At 41.0% G+C, this 14,217-nt stretch overlaps 3 protein-coding genes and 1 long non-coding RNA gene across 4 annotated transcripts in view; 3 read left to right on the plus strand and 1 right to left on the minus strand.

Moving 5' to 3' along the window:
* The window catches only part of LOC143023350 (uncharacterized), a 140,446-nt gene extending 131,728 nt beyond the window's left edge, over positions 1-8,718 (plus strand). Inside the window, exon 2 of the long non-coding RNA XR_012966177.1 lies at positions 8,208-8,718. This is a non-coding gene — a long non-coding RNA (uncharacterized LOC143023350). The remainder of the gene's footprint in view (positions 1-8,207) is intronic.
* On the plus strand, positions 1,412-1,892 carry LOC143023470 (histone H2B). The gene has a single exon (XM_076181993.1). It carries the CDS (start codon positions 1,457-1,459, stop codon positions 1,826-1,828), a length of 372 nt encoding a protein of 123 aa, XP_076038108.1. The 5' UTR covers positions 1,412-1,456; the 3' UTR covers positions 1,829-1,892.
* A 3,317-nt stretch (positions 8,719-12,035) lies between the features above and the next one.
* LOC143023444 (histone H4) lies at positions 12,036-12,465 on the minus strand. Its single transcript, XM_076181965.1, has one exon. It carries the CDS (start codon positions 12,463-12,465, stop codon positions 12,154-12,156), a length of 312 nt encoding a protein of 103 aa, XP_076038080.1. The 3' UTR covers positions 12,036-12,153.
* Positions 12,466-12,911: 446 nt separating this feature from the next.
* LOC143023443 (histone H3) lies at positions 12,912-14,149 on the plus strand. The gene has a single exon (XM_076181963.1). It carries the CDS (start codon positions 12,912-12,914, stop codon positions 13,320-13,322), a length of 411 nt encoding a protein of 136 aa, XP_076038078.1. The 3' UTR covers positions 13,323-14,149.
* The last annotated feature ends 68 nt before the right edge of the window (positions 14,150-14,217 follow it).

Genomic DNA, 14,217 nt, shown 5'->3' on the forward strand with positions numbered 1-14,217 from the left:
TACCCAAGTAAAAAAGGAAAAAACATGTTAGCACTCAAAACAAGCAGAACAATAGAAACAATAAACACATACGAACAAAAATGGAAAATACAGACAAACACAACAAAATTCCAACTACTCAACATATCAACACAGAAACCAGCAGAAATATGGATAGGAGACACGCAAATACACAAACAAAGAAACATAAAGATACTAGGATTAACACTTGGAAACAGAGGCCTACAAACACACACGAACAACAGAAAAATACTAGCAGAAAAAACATTACACACAATAAAACGATTCAGAAACCTAGACACCAAACTACTATTAAGATTATACAAAGTACTCATAAGACCACAACTTGAATATATACCAATCACAACAATCACATTAAGACCAACTCAACTCCAAAAACTACAAGCAGTACAAAACAAAACACTACGATTTGCCACACACTCCATACCCCCATACCTTAACACAATAGAAGAACTACACATACAACACAAACTCGAACCACTCAACACAAGACTCTACAGACTAGCTTACAGAACATGGAACAAACTCACAATCACAAACCCAGACTTAGTACTAACCAGCGAAAACATAGACACAGAACACGGACAAGATCACAATTGGTGGCCTAGAGTGTCTCCCATCATAAACAGCCCCCCCCCCGAACCAAAATACATAATGCAAACATAACAAACACACATAAAATACATATCACCCTTTAAATCCAACTAACCCTACTAACCATTATTGTTATTGTTATTGTTTAAAAATAAAATAATAAGATGATAACACGTGCGAACAAATCGCACGTGATATCATCCAAATCAATGAGCATGGCAATAGAATTAATACCCCCCCCCAATCATATATGTCAGTTAAAACAAAATCACTAGCCGTCACTCCTTAAGGGATTAAATAAATCATACTCATTGAATAGAAAAAAAAAAAAAAAAAAAAAAAAAAAAAAAAAAAAAAAAAAAGCATACGAATATTGAATTCAAGATCTCCCCCCCCCCCCACTTCATAATGGATGACAAAAGATACCCCTAAAATTCAACTCCTACACATAGGTAAGAATACTAGTAGTATACTTTTTTAATAAAAAAAAAAAAAAAAAAAAAAAAAAAAAAAAAAAAAAAAAAAAAAAAAAAAAACTAACACTAACAGCCAATCAAACAACTCAAGGAGAAGAACACATTACGATCTTAAGGTAGCCAAGCCTTCCATCCGACAGGCATTTGCTTCTCTAACACATATAACTTATTAAAATAGTACCAAAGTCGCAAGTGGGTCTGCCCCACACCTATCATAACTACGACTTCCTTCCATTTCCCCCCCCTTACCTCTTACACTCACACACACACCCCCACCCCCCTCACCCCCCCTCTCTTCCATCTTATCTATCCTGTCCTTAGTTAGTTAGTTCCGGCACTACACTGACATTTGCCATAGAAGCAACATGCCGCCCAAGACGTCCGGAAAGGCCGCCAAGAAGGCCGGTAAGGCCCAGAAGTCCATCTCCAAGGGAGACAAGAAGAAGAAGCGAAGGAGGAAGGAGTCCTACAGCATCTACATCTACAAGGTGCTGAAGCAAGTTCACCCTGACACCGGGATCTCCTCCAAAGCTATGTCGATTATGAATTCGTTCGTGAACGACATTTTCGAGCGCATTGCTGCCGAGGCTTCCCGCCTTGCCCACTACAACAAGCGCTCGACAATCACTAGCAGGGAGATTCAGACTGCTGTCAGGCTTCTACTCCCTGGTGAACTGGCCAAGCACGCCGTGTCTGAGGGCACCAAGGCCGTCACCAAGTACACCTCCTCCAAGTAAACTTTTTCTTCTTCCTTGAAGTTGTTACACTTGGTTGGGCAACCCGGCTCCTTTTGGAGCCACATGTCATTCAGAAAGAGAGAGAGATGTATCTAATACAAATGTCAATTCTATCCATTGATCCTGATATTACTACTACTATTCTTGTCTGCTGTGCTCGTGGAGTCCCATATGTACCTTTGCAGATTTGATCAAGCTGCAGTTACGTCTACCTTCTTTGTGATTCGTCTGCCATGAAAGCTGTGTTCTGTAGTATGTTTTGAAAGCAGTGTGTTCTGCGTAGAACTAGTTTGAAATGGGGCATTGCTTATACACACCTTGACAGCAGGAGATCCATTCCTTCTATTATGCATTTTCTCTCTTGTTTGAATATGAATTGACTTGTACTGTGTTTTATCTGTTCTTATCAGGGAAGGGTGAGGAGGAAATGCCCTGCACCATGAACTAACTAACCAACTGCACTCTGAACATGACATGAGGAAATAGAAAGGAAAAATCCATATATGTATAGAAGACTTGTGGAATGAGGGTTTTGGGTACAGTGGCAGAAAGTACAAGGGAAGTGGTGACAGGTACACTAATGAGGCCAATGCAAATAGGAAACGTATGACTTGACAAGGCTGTAGTATATGAAGAAGAAATAACAGAAGTGACCGTAGGTTCTAGAGAGAGTATTGTGTCACTTGGAGAAGTGTGGCATGATTGAAAGACCCACAACTGGGAAAAGGAGAGAGAATATAATGCCAAGTGGCTGTGAGATTGATGTTGAAAATGATAGCAAGTCAAGGACAAAAAAAGAAAGAAAAAAATCTCCTACTTTATTCACAAGTGTGTTTGAGTGCGGGGACTAACCTTAACTGATGGTGTGTGCATTCTATTTTTTTTTTTTTTTTTTTTTTTTTTTTGCGGCTGGCTGTCGTTAATAACAAGCTGTTTGTGCATTAATTTTGTCATGCTCGTTCTGCCTCCATCTTGTTTTATATATATATATATAGGGGATAGCATAGCTATCGTGGGTAAGCTGCGTTGTGTGTAGACGTATGCACTCTGTAAGAGATAAGAAAGACGAAGAGTAACTGGTGAACGATGCTGTGTGTCTCAAGGAAGGGAAATGGAATGGGTGCATGTTATTTGGCGCTAGACATTAGTTAGTTATGAGAAATATGGTCAAGTAACATTTTGTGAGGAACTTGAACGGGCACTTTTCTTTGGCATCAGAAATGCCCACGCACACACACACACACACACACACATAGAAATTGTTCAACAACAAATGCCGGAGAAAAGTAGTAACACATGTGTAAATGACAGGTAACACCACAGTCGGAAAAGACAAAAAAAAAAAATAGGAGCCGAATACTCGAGCCTATGTACTTGGACTGCTAACTGCAATCAACCCTCTTCGGTAGTAGAAGTGGGAGGTGGATGCTATATTTAAAAAGGGGCCTGTTACAAAGGAAGAGGGACTAGGGAAGGAGTAAATGAATAACACTACCCCCCAATCTGTTGTGACGTGAAGCCGGGTCGGGGGGATACCTGTTAACCATTTTGATATTTTGAGAATGGATATTGTGTTTCTAAAATACCCGATTTGAGTAAAGCTCAGTTGATAGGACTACGTCAGGAGCTTCAGCTCACAGACTGGGAGGCCAAATTAAGCGAAAGACCTGTAGATCAGATGTGGGAAATGTTTGAAAATACGCTGACTAAGATGATTCATACTTACATTCCTTTTAATTAAGGACAGACGTCCCCCATATCAGGCTCGCCCAAAGTGGCTCGACAAAGAAAGTGAACAAAAGTATTGCTAAAAAGAGACAGGCTTATAAGAAATATAAGTGTTCGGGTGCATGCAATGACTATGAAAGTTATGTATCAATACAGAGAGATTTAAAAAAGAGAATACGAAATGAATATTGCTGATAAATCCAAAGAGAATCCCAAGGAATTGTATAGTTACTTTAGAGATAAAAAGGTTGCTAGAAATCACATTGGTACACTATTATCTGCTGACGGTCAACTTGAACATTGAAATGAAGGAATGTGTAATATTTTAAACAATTATTTTAGCTCGGTATTCGTAAACGAAGCACCTCCATAAGTGAAACCTAGGGTAAACTTACTGGCTACGGTAAGTATAACAAAAGAAAAAATTAAAAGGTGTATAGAGAAACTCAAAGTAAAAAAAAAAAACAATGGGCTGGCGGTTGGCATCCAAGAATCTTAAATGAAATGAAAAATGAGATTGTTGTTGCAATAGAAATGATTTTCAAATATTTTCCATCCTATCCGGAGAATGGAAGCTAGCTAGCTAACGTTACTCCCATATTGAAAGAAGGTGACAAAAAGAAACCAAATAACTATAGGCCTATAAGTTTGACTTGAATAGTAGGAAGAATAATGGAAACTATCATCAGAGATGCTATCGAACATCATTTAGAAAGTAACCGTTTTATAAATGATAGCCAGCATGATTTGAGACGGAAGCGTTCTTGCGTAGCTAACTTACTGGAATTGTACAACACAGTTATCTGGAATTAGTACAAAAGAAACAATATATATATAGACTTAATATATGTAGACTTTGGAAAAGCTTTTGATACCGTCCCCCACGAGAGACTACTTACTAAATTAGCTTCACACGGAATAAGTGGTATCCTATTGAGTTGGACTAGTAATTGGCTGAATGATGGAAAAGAGAGAGTTGTTTTAAATTGAAAAGGTTCTAGATGGAAAAATGTTACAAGTGGAGTTCCTCAGGGTTGTTCCGTTCTCGGGCCACTTCTATTCATCTATATACTTATAAAATTCTGATCATGTTTTTGTCATCTTGCTTGCTTGCTTGCTTGCTTGCTTGCTTGCTTGCTTGCTTGCTTGCTTGAAACCGTCACCCAGCCAATCAGAAGAAGAGATATGACGTCACGACTGAGGACCAGCCAAGCAGCAGAAGAGGTGATATGACGTCACGACTGAGGACCAGCCAAGCAGCAGCAGCAGCAGCAGAAGAGATATGTCGTCACGACTGAGGACCAGCCAATCAGAAGAGGAGATATGACGAGGCGAGTTTGTCCAAAACAATTTGTCTAAAGTACAATTTGTGTAAATCAATTTGTCTAAAGTACAATTCATCTGTAAACAATTTGTCTAAATTACAATTCATCTATAAACAATTTGTCTAAAATACAGTTTGTGTAAGGAAAAGAGACTGAGAAATTGGTAGATCTAATTTATAATGTATTAATAAAGTACACATTGGTTTTCATTCAAAATTTATTGACAATAAAACTTTATTAAGACAAAAATTAGATTTATCAACACAATTACAGCTTTATTCAAATATACCATCTACTAAAAAGAGTTCTTTTATAGTTAAAAAGAAAGGTTGTGGCCAGCCCCCCGGATGTAATCAATACTATTATTTGGATCGAAGTGTCTATGTAACTTTATTAAGACATTCTTGATTTATCAACACAATTACAGCTTTATCAAAATATACTATCTACTAAAAAGACTTCTTTCATAGTTAGAAAGAAAGGTTGTGGGCAATCCCCTGGACGTAATCAATAATATTATTTGGATCGAAAGCCTGAACAAGCCTTTTTATGCGTTTTGCAGTGCCTAGGTAACGTTTCCTTGTGGGTTCTGGCTCTACCCCACCAACATAGTGTTCAATCTGAACCTCGTTGAAACTTTGTTCTTTCTGCAAGTATTTGATAAATCTCCATATATTGGGGTGATGCGCACCTGCTTGCGTTTGAAATGTACGATGCCATCCTTGGACGGAATTGGTAGTTTTAGGTCAATCATCAAGCACCCTAGAATACATATTCCACGTATCATGTCGAAAGAGAGAGAGGTGGACGTCGACTATTCCGTCTGTTAGGCCTTGCAATCCATGTGTCTTGAAAATAATCAACGACCTCTTGTGCTTCATGCGGGAATGTGTTGTTGTCACACAATAACTCAAACGCATCTGTCACTGTGGCTATTGGCACAAATGCTAATGCTGGTAGCATCCGCATCCGTAAAGCAAAACTGGTATCTGTTTCATATTTTTGTTTTAATCCATTATTTTGAATTACTCGTAAAACACATTTGCTAAAGTGGGAGAAGCAGCCATTTTGCACTGTTTTTTTTTTTTTTTTTTTTTTTGGGGGGGGGGGGGAATTATTTAAAAAAAGCTTTAATAATTGCTCTCTCGAAATCGATTGTTATCGATAATGGTGCACATAAAGGTTCAATGTTCCTTATCTGTTGTAAAAAGGTTATGTATGTTTCTTGTGTTTTGTCCGGTAATAATCCAAACACAAGGGGCAGCGAATGTTTCTCTCTTAATCCATGTAGGGTATATAGCTGGTGAAACAGGAGAGGGACAGTTTTAAATGTGCCATCGGCATACCAATGACTGCTTTGTGATAAAGATTGCAAATGACGACGTGTTGCAAATATGATTATACGCTTTTCAACTGGTCCCGAGTCATAAATCAGAAATTGATCACCTTTAAAAGCTATGGGAACTCGGGTAAGTGGGAGGGGGGGGTGTGGTGTGGTGGTGGAAATACACGGGTCAGGTAATGTAAACGATTCAGATTTGAGTAAAGAAAGAAGTGTCTAAAATTGGGAAAATCTTATTGTTTGTTGTCCATTTTTTTTTTTTTTTTTTTCCCAGAGAAACTGTATTTTTGACCAATTGTTTTAGACTTTTTTTTTTTTTTTTTTTTTTTCTTTTAGAGAAATTGTACGTTAGCCAAATTGTTTTAGACAAACTCGCCTGATACCATGATGCGTAGTGTTCCAAGCAACGACGACATGGCGTCACAATCTTCTGTATTTCACTTCTTATAACTAATCAAGTCAGTCACTGCCTTCGTCTACTGAATAGGGGTAAGAGCTCTAAATTGTACTCAATTTGATATTGAAACTTATTTTCTGTGATTTATACTATACGGTGATAGTGACATAGTATATCTATCATAAAGATTATGTTGATAAACGTTGCTACTCGCTACTCCCTCCCTGAACGATAATGATCATGAGTGGGAGTGGGGTGACGAGACGTGACATAACAGAAGCATAATTAAGGAGGCTCTATTTGATTTCTTGAGAACGCCTGTATCCAGTTTACTTTGCTTCGAGAGAGCACGAGGACCGCACAAAACTGGTAAGTCTTAAGCTAATAATAACCTGCTTTAAAAAGATCGTGATATGACATGTTAACAATGGGCTGAAGCTACACTTCCAGAGCAGAATGAATGCATATTTTGGTAGACAGAAAGAAAGATGCATTATGGTACAGCATAGACAATTATATGCTGGGCTGAGTAGAGGTAAACAAATTGAAAATATTAAAGTGGTTTTAAATCATTCAAATTGTACAAAGAATGTTGTAAATATAAGAGCGTTGTCTTAATAAAGATTTTATTGACCATCTTATTAAGAAGGTATCATTTAGAATTTTATTCGACCCAACGGGTCACGGGTTGTCTAGTAGTATATATAAATGATATAGACCACGGACTAAAATGTATTGTTTCCAAATTTGCTGATGATACAAAACTGTACGGGACGGGAAATGGTCACTTAAACAAATTAGACATTCAAGAAGATTTAGATAGATTACAGCAATGGTCCGAAAAGAAATAGAACACAAGTAAATGGAAGGTAATGCACATAGGTGAAAATAACAGTAAGTACGGTTACGAGTTATTTGGAAATTCGTTAACAAAAGTGAATAGTGAGAAAGGTCTCGGCGTAATTATCAGTAAGGACCTCAAATCACCCAAGCAGTGTATTTCAGGCTCTGAGATAGCAAATAAGATTGTAAGACTGATTGCGCGATATTTTGACTTCAAAAGTTCATCACCCATTAACAATCATTAGTTCGTCCACATTTGGAATATGCTTTTTCCGTATGTCATGAAAGACATTGATAGGCTGGAAGAAAGTACAAGGGCGAACCACAAAGCCGATTCCTAAAAAAGCGTCGACTTGAAACCGGTCTTTAAGATTCTAAAGGGAACTGGCAAAATTTCCACACTGAATGAGAGTCAGACAAGAAACAATGGTCTCTAACTGTCCGGAAATAGATTTAATTTGGAAGTGGGTAGAAACAACTTGGACAACCGTGTAGTTAATGAATGGAATAAACTTCCCGCAGAGGCAGTGCAATGTAGTTCAGTTGGAAGTTTTAAGAACCATTTAGATGAACACCTAAGGAAGATGCTGTAATGATTATCACTTATTTTATATGTTTTGTTATCATTTGTCTGTTTGATTCTCATTTATATGTCAATATGTTTGATTCTCATTTATATGTCAATATGTTTGATTCTCATTTATATGTCAATATGTTTGATTCTCATTTATATGTGGATAGGAGGTAAGGGAACACGGGCTGAGGGAAATATTTTTATTCCTGACTAGTTTCGCCTGAAAGGCTTCTTCAGAGGAAACTAGTCAGGAATAAAAATATTTCCCTCAGCCCGTGTTCCCTTACCTCCTATCCACATTCGTCACAATGTATACACATTTCTCATTTATATGTCAATATGTTTGATTCTCAGTTATATGTCAATTTATTACAATTTACCTGTTTGTTTATTACCTAACTATACCTATGCATTTTTTTTTATTTACATTATCATATATATATTTTTAGCCATTTATTATTGATTTTTTTTTTTGTTTTTTTCGCACCCGACCTAGATATGGAGCAAAAGGTCTCGTGTCGGCGTGCTCCGCCTTTGTAATCCTTTGACAAGGTAGTTTGTTGAAGAAGTTCTCAATAAGCTTTGGTAGCAGTCGTTTACAATTAGGATCCTTGCGATTTGATTTGATAGGAATGCAGGAACTACATGCAGACAAAGCAGTTTTTTTTTTTTTTTTTTTTTCCAACCTTCGCTATGGCTCTTTCTGCGTTTACTTGGCGTTCAAGAAACCTGATCCTAGCTTCAGATAGCTTTGGAAACATGAAAGGGTTCTTGTCCTCGAAAATGTAAGGCCTAAGGCCTTGGCAAAGTGTTTTACTCCTCCTAGTTTAATTATGAAGTGGGTGTATTAAGACTTTGTTGGAATGTACTCGAGGCTGTGTGAGAACATTTATCATTCCTAGCTGCAGTACCACTCGTGGGTGTCCGGCCGGCCAATGAACTCTCTTGTAATGGTCATCTTTAGCTGAGTTGTCCCATAAGGAAAGGAAAGATGAATATTTTGTGTATCCTCGTCGCAAGCTAAGCAGGCATCTTGCAATGACCAGAAAGTTGGCACTTGAATTGAGCCTGCCTCATTTATTGTGTCAAGAAGTTGTTTGACATTATCCTATTTCCTCCCTTTCTTTCTTGCGTACGGAGTGTGGAAGAGGAGAGGCAAAGACGGATATTTATTTCCATTGGGTAGCAAGACTGCTTTGTGACTTGGTGTTGAGCTATCTATGAAGATTGGCCGTTTTGCAGGATCACGCTTGAGTCCAAGCGCAGTAAAGAAAGGAATGAGACATTTACAGTATGGCAGATCATTACTAATAATCTAGTACATTTTAGAATATGGATGCCATTTCCGTAAGACAGGAAGGTGTTATTGGCGGGTGTGTTGATGCCATACCGTACTGCCCGCAAATGTTGCACAAGAAATGGCTGATGTGGTGACAGAGCAATATCCGCGGTGTCTGTCTGTCAGTTACCGAGTACCCAACCCGGTTCTATAATTATATTTTTCATTTCATAAAGAATAAAGGTGAGTACTTGGTTGAAGGCGCTCTATTAGGTACAGTTGCATACAATGAAATGGAAACCTGACTCGCGAGGCATGGGCATAACATGAGCAAGTACCCAATGTAACAATGGTATCCAAGTCGGTTGCGAATGGAAATGAAGATGTCATTGTAGATATGGGGCAATTTGAAAAGAGAAAGGTTAAGGGGTGCTATGAGTAGGAAGTCAACATTTGGCCTCATCATTTTGATCTATTTGTCTTTAGACACAATGTGGTCGCCTTTGTAGTTGAGCGTAAGATGCAGCAATGGGTATTTTCTATTATTTTGATGATGGAATGCTAGATAGGTAGGTAGTATTGAAGTGGACTAGCGCACAAGTATCAGCAGGTACATACAAGTACTGTATTTGAAAGGCTCTCCGTTAAGATTGTAATGGTGCTACTACTACCACCTTTTTACTTCTTCTTTAGCAAAGTCCATGCTCATGAAAGTGTGTACTTGCACCACCACACATTGGACGATTGATTGTGCAATCGTGGAAATGCGAGCGGTGAATTAAGTACACAGCATAATGACTAGCAGGCCAACAACTGAATCAGAGGGAGAGGGTGGGAGGGAGAAGGATGTCGTACTAGAGGTGTAGGCACTTTGCCTTGGCCCTCGTTGTGGTAGTTGGCCATGAAATATGCACGTAACTGAACTGGACTAGCAGCTAGCTTGATAAATTCTGGTCATTGAAACGCGCTCCATCAAAATTGTGATACTACTACTAGCACCACTTTCTTCTCTCTCTCTCTCTCTCTCCTTTCTTAACGTTCGTGGAAATGTGTTTTTGCACACAATTGGTGATTGATTGGGTTGTACAGTTATGGGATTGTGTTTTGTAGTTGGCCATGAAATATGCACGTAACTGAACCGGACTAGCAGCTAGCTAGCTAAATACTGGTCATTGAAAGTATGCATATATGTATGTGCATGTATATATGTGTTTGCGTGCAAGCGCGTACACATGTATGTGTATACTCGTATGTACGCATGCATCAAAATTGTGATACTACTACTACTACCACTTTCTTAACGTTCATGGAAATGTGTTCTTGCACCTCCGCCACTATACAATTGGCGATTGATTGGATTGTACAGTTGTGAGCCATGAAATATGCGCGTAACTGAACTGGGCTAGCAAAATACTGGTCATTGAAACGCGCTCCATCAAAATTGTGATACTACCACCACTTTCTTCTCTCTCTCTCCTTTCTTGACGCTCGTGGAAATGTGTTCTTTCGCCACCACTACACAGTTGATGATCGATTGGATTGCACAGGTATGGGATTGTGGGCGGTAGTTGGCCATGAAATATGCACGTAACTGAACTGGGCTAGCAGCTAGCTAAATACTGGTCATTGAAACGCGCTCCATCAAATTTGTGATACTACCACCACTTTCTTCTCTCTCTCTCTCTCTCTCTCCTTTCTTGACGCTCGTGGAAATGTGTTCTTTCACCACCACTACACAATTGGCGATCGATTGGATTGCACAGGTATGGGATTGTGAGCGGTAGTTGGCCATGAAAAGAAATATGCACGTAACTGAACTGGGCTAGCAGCTAGCTAAATACTGGTCATTGAAACGCGCTCCATCAAAATTGTGATACTACTACCACTTTCTTCTCCCTTCTTAATTAACGCTCGTGGAAATGTGTTCTTGCACCACCACCACTACTACACAATTAGCGATTGATTGGATGGTACAGCGGTAGTTGGCCATGAAATATGCACGTAACTGAACTAGCAGCTAAATAGTGGTCATTGAAACGCGCTCCACCAACCCCCTTTTTTCTTCCTTAACGAAATCCATGTTCGTGGAAGTGTGTTCTTGCACCACCACTACACAATTTGCGATTGGTTGGATTGGATTGTACAGTTATGGAATTGTGAGCCGTGAATTAAGAAGACAGCGTAATGACCAAGAGCCTAACTAACTAAATCGGAGGGAGAGGAGCACGTACTCTATAGAGGCGTAGGCACTTTGCCCTCGTTGTGATAGTTGGCCATGGAATATGCACGTAACTGAACTGGACTAGCGCACAACTGTCAGCAGAGAAATACTAGTCATTGAAACGCGCTCCATCCAAATTGTACTACTACTGCTACCACTCTCTCCTTTATTCATTCAGGTTGGTGGAAATGTTGTGTTGTTGCACCACCGCCACTACACAATTGGTGATTGATTGGCTTGTACAGTTGTGGGATTGTTTGTGAGCGGTGAACTAAGAAGACAGCGCAAGGAGTAAGATGGTAACTTAACTAAATGGGAGGGAGAAGGAGCTCGTTACTAGAGGCGTAGGATCTTTTTTCTTTCCTTCGCTCTGGTTGTGATGGTCCATGAAATATGCACGTAACTGAAATGGTTGGTTCATTGTGAACCATGAACTGCATAGTAGTAAATGTGAGGCAATTATATCGTCTATCTATCTCTTTTGTAAAGTTATGTGGCTCCTAAAGGAGCCGTTCGTTGGTGGGAGATAATAAGAGGAGGCCGAGGACGAGGAGAAGAGAAGCACGCGCGTGCACGCGTTTCCCCATGTCTGCCTGCCTGCCTGCCTGGGCTTAATTTAACCTCCGAAACCGTAGAGGGTTCTGCCCTGGCGTTTGAGGGCGTAGACGACATCCATAGCAGTGACCGTCTTCCTCTTGGCGTGTTCCGTGTAGGTGACAGCGTCGCGGATAACGTTCTCGAGGAAGACCTTGAGAACTCCACGTGTCTCTTCGTAGATGAGTCCAGAGATACGCTTGACTCCTCCACGTCGTGCCAGACGGCGGATGGCAGGCTTGGTGATACCCTGGATGTTATCACGGAGAACCTTGCGGTGGCGCTTGGCGCCTCCCTTTCCAAGTCCCTTTCCTCCTTTGCCACGACCGGTCATGATGAAGCTTGTGTTGAATCTGGCCAGAAGGCACGAGGCGCTCGCGTCTCTACGGCTCGGTCACTCGGCGTTTTCTCTCGTTGCCGTCGGGCGGCGGGTCCCGTGCGTACCCGAAAGTAGCCATCGCATGGGTCGAGACCTCGTGGGCGCCTTGAGTCGTGCCATGACCGGCATGTGACACCTACATGACATGGCCAACGGTGCTGACCAAGGGGTCCACTGGTAATGGCTGGTGTAAGTGGTCGACTTGTAGGTGATTTTGTCCACTTTAAGGTAAAGGCAGCACTCGGGACGTGAACATTTTAGCGGCTCAGACGTCTCTACGGCCCTCGCGCCTCTCAGCCAATGAGAGCGCCTGCTACGAGACGACCGAGGTGTGGTGGCGGGCAGAGTTGGGCTAGTGCCGACATTACTTACTGTACTGCAGCACCAAAGCAAAGCAAGCCATGGCGCGCACGAAGCAGACCGCTCGCAAGTCGACAGGAGGCAAGGCCCCTCGCAAGCAGCTAGCCACCAAGGCCGCCCGCAAGTCGGCTCCTGCCACAGGAGGCGTCAAGAAGCCCCATCGTTACCGCCCTGGTACCGTGGCTCTCCGTGAGATCCGTCGCTACCAGAAGAGCACCGAGCTCCTGATCAGGAAGCTGCCCTTCCAGCGCCTGGTGCGTGAAATTGCCCAGGACTTCAAGACAGACCTGCGCTTCCAGTCCTCTGCCGTGATGGCTCTGCAGGAAGCCTCAGAGGCTTACCTGGTCGGTCTGTTCGAGGACACCAACCTGTGCGCTATCCATGCTAAGCGTGTTACCATCATGCCCAAGGACATCCAGCTGGCTCGCAGGATCCGTGGCGAGCGTGCTTAGATCATGAGCACGTACGCAGCGGGGGTCGTCGGCAGCAGCAGAAGAGCACAGGGAAAGGAAAGGAAAGGAAAGGGAAAGAGAGGAAGGCAGGCAGGCAGGCAACACGCCACACACCCTCCCTCCACCCAACCCAATCCAAACCACCCTTACCTGCCTTCATTCTCATGCCGACCGACCAACTAACTCACTAGGCCCTCTTTAGGGCCAAATTTTGATTACAAAAGAGAGCACGGTGATTCTTATTAGGGATGCGCCGGCCTTGCCTAAAAATAAGTTCTAGACTAGTTACGATTTTTTTTTTTTTTTTTTTTTTTTTTTTTTTTTGTGTGTGTGTGTGTGTCTCCGAGGTGTGGTGGCGGGCGTGTTTTTTTTTTTTTTTTTTTTTTTTTTTGTGTGTGTGTGTCTCTGAGTTCCCTACACTAGTTAAGACTTTCTCTCTCACTCTATATGTCAATTACCTAGGATATGCCTTGAACGAACTAGTTAAAGCGTTTTTGTTGATATGCATGTACGTACACACATATATCCATGATTCGTAAGGAGAGCTCGCTGATTCTTATTAGGGAAGAAACGACCTTGCTTAGGATATATCTTAGACTAGTTATTTTTACCCTGAGTTACCTAGACTAGTTAAGACTTTCTCTCTGAACTGCATAGGATATATGTTAGGCTAGTTAACACTTTTGTCTGTTTGTATCTCTCCCTCTGCGGCGAAATCCTTGTACGAGTGATATCGTGTGGCACTCGTTGATGTAGATAGATAAACATGTGTAGCTATGGATAGATTTTATGTGTATATAAGCATGCATAGTAAAATATACACCCAAGGTATGGACGTACACATGTATGTGTATACTCGTATGGACGTACACATGTATACTCGTATGCACGTACA

The sequence above is a fragment of the Oratosquilla oratoria genome, unplaced genomic scaffold (assembly GCF_046742065.1).
Source record: "Oratosquilla oratoria isolate Oo_2021 unplaced genomic scaffold, ASM4674206v1 SCAFFOLD47, whole genome shotgun sequence".
Lineage (NCBI taxonomy): Eukaryota > Metazoa > Arthropoda > Malacostraca > Stomatopoda > Squillidae > Oratosquilla > Oratosquilla oratoria.